Here is an 8,534-nt window from a genome sequence, read left to right as displayed (position 1 = left end):
TCTGTTTATCCGTAATGTAATGAGTAAGAAGCAAAAAAACCCTGATGTAGCTGAAATAAGAAACAAAAATACCTGTGTATTGCAAGGAACAATGAATTTGGTCCCTCTTGCTCAGTGAAGCCTTTACTGAACAGCACTGTTAAATTCTTTTTTTCCATTTCTTTTTAATGTGAGATAAAGGAACAGAGAGAAATCTTTCATGTAGGTAAAATCTTATTCTCATCCCACCATTCTTTATTTTCGTCTATTTTTAAAGTACTTTTGTGTTGGTGCCTTTTTTTTTTTTTTTTGCTCTTATGAAAATTGTTCAAGTGATGCTTCAAACATTTTACAAGAAGGAAGAATTGATAACTCTTTGGGGATATAAATCAGTTTTGTGACACTTCCTTGAAAATTAAAATGAGATTTTTGTGTTCACAATGTTCCCTTTCAAATCAGGTTTCCAGTGGAATCCCTTCCCCTCTGAGGCAGCACTGATAGCTGCTTGGGAGGAGAAGGTTTGTACCTCTAGTCTCTGTAAAACTGCTTCTGCTGTGTTAGTTCCCCTCTGAGGCACACCAAGCAATGGGATAGTTGTTGGAAAGTGGCTCCAATTACATCATTAGCTGAAGGGGAAAAAATAATCTGAAAAAGTCTGATAATGTGTGATAGTGAACCTTGTGCTGTCAGGGGCTGTGGGTAGAGCTCTTAGGAGAACCACTGTTCCTGAGGCTAATTATAGTAACATGACTGGGCATGCATACACATTTTCCATGTTTTTTTGGCATCACCTGATGGGAAGCTGTAGGAGAAAGAAAAAAGTCACAGTAAAAATATTCCCATAAGGATCCCAGCGTAAGAACAGAAGTGCATGCCATGAGGTCTGTGCTGGCTGGAGTAACAGCTGGGTGAGGTACCAGAGCAAATCCATGCTGCTCCTGTCCTTGCTTTGCTTATCTCTCTGGACTCTGAACTGCAGTGGTGCTGCCTGTGCAGCAGTGTTACCATCAGCAAGGAAACTCCACAGGGTACAAGGCATTTATGGTTTTTCTACTCAACTAAATTACAACAGTGGATATAAGCTCCAACCTTCGAACATGCAGATAGAACTTGGTCATCAGAAAAACATATATCCAAATTCTTCATTTCACCTAATTTCATTGCATGTCAATATCTAAATCCCCTTGAAATTCCCTCAACTTGGTTGTCTTAACCTGGTTAGCTTACAGTGTCTGCTAAGCACATGGTGCTGGTTACATTCTGGTGATAGAGTGGGAAGTAGAGAGGACTCATCCTAAATGTAGTGATTGTGTGACAAAGAAACTTCTGAGTGTTGGTGTTGCCACGTGTGGGCAGGCACTCATGGTGCTGTTAAACTGGAGGAGTGTTCTTGGACTTGCTCTATGACTACCCAGCAGTTTGTATCCTTCAAAACACAGCTACTCTATGGAGTAGAATTTACACAGGAGACGTGCAGCCAAGGATACATACCTCTCATGAGTTACAGCTTGTGTCACTACTATATAGGCTGGGTCTGGAGCAAGGAAGCCTTTGAAGTGTTTGTGTGCTCTGCACAGGCATGAAAAAATTGTGAGGCGTCTTCTTTTGGGCTCTTAGTCATACTGTACAAATCTGGATGCCACACAGTGCCTTACTCTAGTCAAAGTGCTATTGATACGATTCTAATCCAAAAATTACTGGCCCAGTGAAGTTGTGTGGAGGAGTAAAAGGCAGTGCTAGTGCCAGAGAGTGTGCTGAAGGTGAAAAAGGTGTTAAAAGTAATTCTGGTGCTTCCTTGCTAAGCACAAGGCTTTTTCCTTCTACATGCTCATGCATTTGATAGTTTAGAGCTCAGCTCTTATCTGAATGGACTGCAGAAGTTGTGTATTGTGTGGCTGGGAGGATTATCTCAGGGGCCACATGTGCTACAGGGATAAACAGAGTGGGAAATACTGGTCTTTGTGGTTGCTGGTGGTGGAAATGCTGAACTGGGACCGATGAGCAGGATTTGCTTTGCATCTCTGCAGTTTAGTCCCAGCTAGCTGCTTGGCCTAGACTCAATGTATAAGAATTCTGATTCTTTACCTAATGAATAAGCACTAATAATATCAAATTCAAATATCACTGTACATTGAAATGCAAATTTCAAGGCTACATATGAAATTCTTTCGCCAGATGAAGCCTGTGGGAGATTCCAATGCAGCCAGGACTCCACTCTGGTATCTAATCACAGCTCTGCTGTGACCTGTCCTGTGACCACCAGTGACACATTTAACTGTCCTTGGTGTTACTCTGCCCACTCTTACCACCACTTGTGGGGGTAACGATATATATCTTCCTTTATACAGCAGCAATAAAATGCTGCTGCTGTTTTTCTCTTTCTCTGCAACTAACACTCACGGTGAGGTCTTATCTTGATGTGTCTGCAATGCAGAGCACAATTTCTGCCACTGCATCTCAAACAGCCTGAAGGTGTTTCTGTCAAAATCCAGTCCCTTGGAGAGCACATTGCCTCTCAGCAGGGTAGATTCACAACAGAGGAAACGTTTGTGTTTGAAGATTGAGCTCATTTAATGAAGGTGTCATATTGTTATGTGTTTATAATCATATTCCTTACATCCTGATGCATTCAGTGGACTATGGATCCAAGTACATTTGAAGTTATTAGTGTCATAAATTGAGCTTCCACCATGATCTCATCACAACTAGCATTTTTCCTTTATTTCTGCAGTAAAGCAAAACATAGAGATCGAGGGATGGGAATTCCAGCACTGACAGAAGAAAGTAAATATTGATTTTTCATTGACACTGGTCACACTGAGTTACACACACCCTTTTGACACAAAAGATTTTAACTGACTTGCTATGAGGCACGTGCCATGCACAGCTGATAGTGTCCCATTCCTTTGCTTTCCTCTCTGCTCTTCCAAATTATTTTTTATTTTCTAGCATAGTAATGCCACATTTCTTTTGAGAGTTCCTTGATGCACATTTTTGCTAAAATTCAAGATTGTATCTCCAAAAAAATAGGATAACCTGACACTAGAACAAGGTACTTTGTTCTGAATTAAAAACCAACACCCCACACTCACATACTTGTACCTTCAGTTTGCTCCATGTGGCTGTGGGGAGCTGTATCCTGCTGTACAAATGTCCCATTTCTTTTTCCAGACCTAATCCTGGGCTATCAGCTTTCACTTTTCCTTCCACAAGATCCTCCTCTAAATCTTTATCCAGGCACTAAGTCTTGTAAGTGCCAAGTAAAACCCTTACAGACCTTGAAATAGCACCATGATGGCTGAGATAAGACACAGAATTATTTTATCTACATACAAGGCTTTATTCTTTGAAATAATTTTACCTTTAGGTAGAAAACTTTTCAAAGTAAAAACATATATATATATATTTATTTAAATTACTGAGGCTTTTCTGAAGACCAAGCATGTTATGTTCTCTTGTAGTGCTTGAGTGATGGATGTGGGAATAATTCTTTCATCCTGCATTCTTTTCCAGCCATTTTCTGTCAAGTCTTGTTTGGTATCAACCAAATTAAATATTTTGAAGATATGAGGGGTTTTGGTTTTGTTTTGCTTTTATACTTCTAGAATACCATTATGTGAGAAATGAAAGCACGTGAATTTACATGCTTTGTACATGTGCTTTTCAAAGACAAACTGTTTGTGGAAAAAATAGTTCTGTACCTTTTGTAACAAAACTTTTAAACCCTGAAACCTCTGTTATCCAGCCTTCCATAGTCAAAATGAACCTCTAATGAGGATCCCCACAGCTCTGTCCTCCTAACACCAGTAGCTGCTCACCAGGCTGAGAAGCCCAGAAGAATCTCCCTTATGACTTACTCCAAACCTAAAACACTGCTCTCAGCTCTGTGGGACTCATGTTTCTGTACTATCCCTACACATTTTTCTTTCTCAAGCAACAAGCTGCTTCTGTCACCTGTTAGGAAAAAAAACATACCCAAACCCTTGTACCAGACATGGCAGAACTCAACGGATTCTACTTACCAGAGTCGTTTGATGCTTCTCCTTCTTTTCTTAGCCCTCAGAGGGTTTGAACAGAAGGGGCTCTGCACTCTTTAAATGCAGTGACCACTGCTGTCAGCCCTATAAGCTGGGAGGGGAGGGGAATGAGAGTTTCAGGGATCTGAGCAATGCCATTGCTATCAGCAAGCTGAAAATAACCTCTGACAAAAGCCTGGCATTTCGTTCCCTTATGGCCACTTGTGAGTAGGTGGACAACAATGCAGCCCCTCGGATTACACCTAGAGGACATTCCTGACTGCAGCCTAACAGATCAGAAATAAAGATTAAAGTCTTAGAGTTGCTCTACTGCGTTGCTTAAATGGGAATCATAAAATAACAGTCCCTGAAAGGAGGATTCAGTTATTAATTGTTGCATCGCCAATGGTAATTTACCAAAAGAATAATAAATCAAACACTGTTTGTAGAACCCTCTGGAACAAAACTGGTTTAAACCAAATAGCATTTCATTATGCAGTCCACGATTTGGTAGATACAACTGGTTTGTCTTCTAGGCTAGAGAGAATTATGCTTTTCACTCTAATCTTTCTATTTTTTTTTACTATTTTTAGGCATTAAGATGGCTAGTTAATATGTATAATATTTAGCCTGTCTCAATAATTGCAGTTATATTTGCCATGCCTGACTGAGCCCCTTGGAAATGCAAATGTGTTAGAGATGTGGGCAATAAAGTATGAAGCACTTAGAATTCAGTTTTTACAGGGTTTGGTATCAAGGGCTTGAAAGGTTTTAGAAGGGAATTCTCATTTCCCTGTTCAGTATCGTGGACTGTGCTGTGCATGAAAGGGCCAAGCCCTTACAGCCCAAGGGTTAGACAACCAGAACTCTGAAGCTGAAAGTCTCAACTCAGGGACTTTCATGGGAGCATAAAGAAATTAGATGCCAAGCTCTTATCAGACTTTAGGATTTTAGGGATCTGTGTGCTGTGGCTAGTATGAAAACTCTTAGGAGCCTATAAATCCATTTGCTGTTGAGTCCATAAGGATTTTATAATGCAGGGACAGGTTCTTGGTGTAAGGTTGAAGGGGCTTTTTCACCTGAGCAGGAAAGCTGGACTCCATTTCTTCTTAGTGCTTAGTGGAACTCTTCTGCCTGTGTCAGATAAGGCTAAAAGCTGAGGGGACAGTGCAGTGTATGTGGTGTGAAGGTTTCTTGTAAGATGGCAGTGAAGAAAGATTAGGGCAGGACTGAGCTCACTGTCAGAGTACATGGGAAGCACTGAGAAGCTTTTAAAAACTTAGTGTTTGCACCCTTGGTGATTTATATTAGAAGCCCTGACATTTGAGAGATCTGCATCTTCTTTAATCTTCACTCACATTACATACATCATGTACGTGGATGGATTTGCACCATAACCAACTGCAGAGAAAGATTTTGCCCCAAAAATGTTTCTCCCTTTGAATTTGGCAGAGGATTTAAGGGAAAAAGGCAGGTGAACAACCTTCAGTTTTCCTGCTGTTCGCTGTTGCTTAATTTGTGTACCACTGTGCCCCTGTAAGGAAGTGTTGCTCTAAGGCTCTTCACAGCTCCAAGGAGCACTTGGACCCCTAGAGGTTAGTTGGCATTTCATATAATCCCTGGTCAAGTGTGGGTAGCAGGATTTGGGATTGGGAGAACAGATTTGAAATAGGTAACTGGAGCTGCACGTGCATGAACTGGAGTGAGAATGTAGTGTTTTCTATAAATCAGAGGTAGGGATTATAACACCCTGCTCAGAGAGCTGGAACAGGGAATCAAAAGCAAGTCTGAGGATCAGAGGGACTTTGCTAGAGCACATCAGGTTTGTGGGTCACATTTGAGGGGAGGTGAGGCAGGTGAGTTTGGCTAGTCAGAGTGAAATTCAGGTCTTTTGGGGCATGAAGCACTAGGAGCAGAGAACAGCATCTTTTCAGCCTGCAAAATAAACCAATGGAAAAAGGACAAAACAGGATTGTGGCAGAAGCCAGGGCACACCAGACAGCAAATCAGAATGTATGCTCAGCTTTACAGAGCACCATTTGTGAGGAGACCATTTCACCAAGCCTAGTGACTTGTTCCTTAGTCTGTCTAGGACTAGTTTCTTAGTCTGTCAACTGTGGTGTCCAAAAATGAAAGGTAATGCAAGGTTGTAAAACCTTTGTCTTTATACTTCTAGAATGAAAGTGAAAGCAGGTGTATGGAAGATCAATCAGTCATCCCTTTGGAGAAGAAAAATCTGCTCCCTGCTACAGTGAAAATTCCTTTATCTTTTATTCTTCTCTCTCCCTCATTTAGGAATATTTCAATAGTGATCCTGTTCTGCCAGGTGGATTTAGTATTATAATTCTGCACTGTTAACAAGCAGGCCAGTTACTTTTACTGTCTGAGCTGTTTGAACTGTTTTTAAACCCAGTCCAAACCTGAATCTTGGGCTTTGCTACCATTTCTCCTCCTGTCCCCATTTGGTCTGCCAGACACATCTCACCTGTGTTTATTTTGTTAGTTATTCCTTGTTAGCTGAGTGTGAACTTCACCTTTCTTCCTTCTTCAGTGTGGAAGAGACTCTGCTGAATGTATTTTGATTCAGTTAGTTTAATTGAACCTGCTTGAAAGTTCTGTGACATTTGGACACACTTTCCAGAATGCTGCAGGGTGATAAAGGTGCTCAGAATACCTTACTTAAAACTATGTTTTCCTCTAATTGTTGTTTTTAGGAGATGTAATATCTAGTGACAAGAGTTCAGAAGTTATACTGAGTTACTAAAATTGCTTTTTGATGAACAACCTTTTCCCCTTCCTTCAGAACTACCCTCCCTGTCTGACAAAAACCAGAAGTGAATATACAATTACTTGACTCAGATAATCTAATTTGAGCAACCAGAAAAAGTCAAGGTAGAGTTTTACGTAAGTTTAATCTGAACAAATTGATTTAAAAATACAGTATAAATAATTCTTAACTTAGATAAAAATTGATTAAGAAAATTTTGGGGGTTTTAGTTGGGTTTTTTTTTTACTGACTTTACAAAAGAGCATTTTTAAACATAAAAGCAAGACATTTTAACTATGGCCTTTTGTTAAGACATAAAATATGTACACACTCCTAGTACTTTTTTTTTGGTGCAAAATATGCACTGTCTGACAGACTGTACCTTTCTGTACAACGACAATCTCAGCTTACTTTGCATAGAAGAAAATCAACACACATCAAAAAACCTACTGGACACATAACTTTGTTATAATACTTCAGGTAAAACTTTTTAAAAAGTTTATTAGCCATGAACTTTCTCCTCAAAAGTGAGTTTTATTTCTAAAGCATTAATAATTAAGGCTATTCCAGCATTGAGGTCTTGCCAATCCATGGCCAAAACACTGAACATGACAATGCAAGACGTGTGCAGGGTGGGAGCAGAAATTGTGCACCAATTCCATATCCCAAAATTAGTCTTCCAAAACATCAAGTTTTCGTTGAGTTCCTTGAGAGATTCTCTTAGTACCATCTGAGTTTGCAGAGTGTGAAGATCCTGTGTTTGGCCCTCCTGGTGTGCGGAAAAAGTTCTCTGTGACTGCCTGGGGCTCTTGAGGTTCCTTTGGAGCACAAGGCTAGAGAGAGGAGAGGAGAGAAAGTTACTTTCATTTAAGGGAAAAAAAGAGAATTCTAGTTCTAGGTTTCTGCAGGATGTTAGCAAACTTTTCTTTTCCCCCTGAAATTTAAAATCTTTTGACTGAGAAGAGTTTACCTGTATCCCTTGATATATCTATAAAGATATATAAATAAAAATATGGTTTCTCTAATCCACTAACTCCTTTTTTAACATAAACAGATCTTAGGCAACACAGTATTACAAAAAATACACAGAGAAATCTCCTGTGGTAAAAAGTTTTCTTTTAAAATCCTGTCCTATTTTAAAAAAACAAATATTAAACACAAGAACCTGAGAGTTAGGGAACTAGACTAACTTAGATAATCAAGAAGGAAAGATAAAGTAACAAATGGCCAATTTCTGAAAAGCATAATTTGAGATCTGTGCAAACTCCTCTCATGTAAAATTGTCTCTTCACATCTTTTTCTTCTAGCTGGCTCCACTTCCACAACTAAGGAAATACTTATCTTCCTTGCTAACCTCTCAGTGCTATGGTACTTAGGCTGTCCTTCACTGCTAGCTCTTTTTGGGCAGTGCTGATTTCTAAAGATCATAAAGAAAGTGTTTTTTTGCAAATTTTACCTGCTGTAAAGGAATTACTGTGCTGTACCTCCCACTCAACCCACCACAGTCAAGGTACAATAACTGTTACTTACCTTCCCTTCTGGCACATTTGTGTTTCCTGAGCTCTGGCTGGTGTTTTCTGGGGGGCAAGAGACTGGCACATGCTGAAGAACAGGATTTGCAGGGACTTGCACACCAGCAGGTATTAGTCCTATGTGTTGCAGCATAAAGTTCACAGCTGAAGAACTTGGATTTGGGGCAGAACTGGGACTGCTTGCATTGAGACAGGAGTTTCTCAGTACAGGTGCAGCAGCTATGGAATTTGGGGACAGCA

General features: G+C 40.0%; 1 protein-coding gene across 1 annotated transcript in view; it reads right to left on the bottom strand.

Annotated features, from left to right (window-relative positions):
* Positions 1-7,433: 7,433 nt before the first annotated feature.
* The window catches only part of E2F8 (E2F transcription factor 8), a 9,304-nt gene continuing 8,203 nt past the window's right edge, over positions 7,434-8,534 (bottom strand). Inside the window, 2 exon segments of the mRNA XM_009076290.1 lie at positions 7,434-7,595; positions 8,293-8,534. The exon segment at positions 8,293-8,534 is cut by the window's right edge and continues 14 nt beyond it. Of these exon segments, the coding sequence (XP_009074538.1) occupies positions 7,434-7,595; positions 8,293-8,534 (404 nt within the window).

Source organism: Acanthisitta chloris, unplaced genomic scaffold (genome assembly GCF_000695815.1).
Source record: "Acanthisitta chloris isolate BGI_N310 unplaced genomic scaffold, ASM69581v1 scaffold23246, whole genome shotgun sequence".
Lineage (NCBI taxonomy): Eukaryota > Metazoa > Chordata > Aves > Passeriformes > Acanthisittidae > Acanthisitta > Acanthisitta chloris.
Note: the sequence above shows the minus strand (reverse complement) of the source record. Positions and strands in the feature narration are given on the sequence as shown.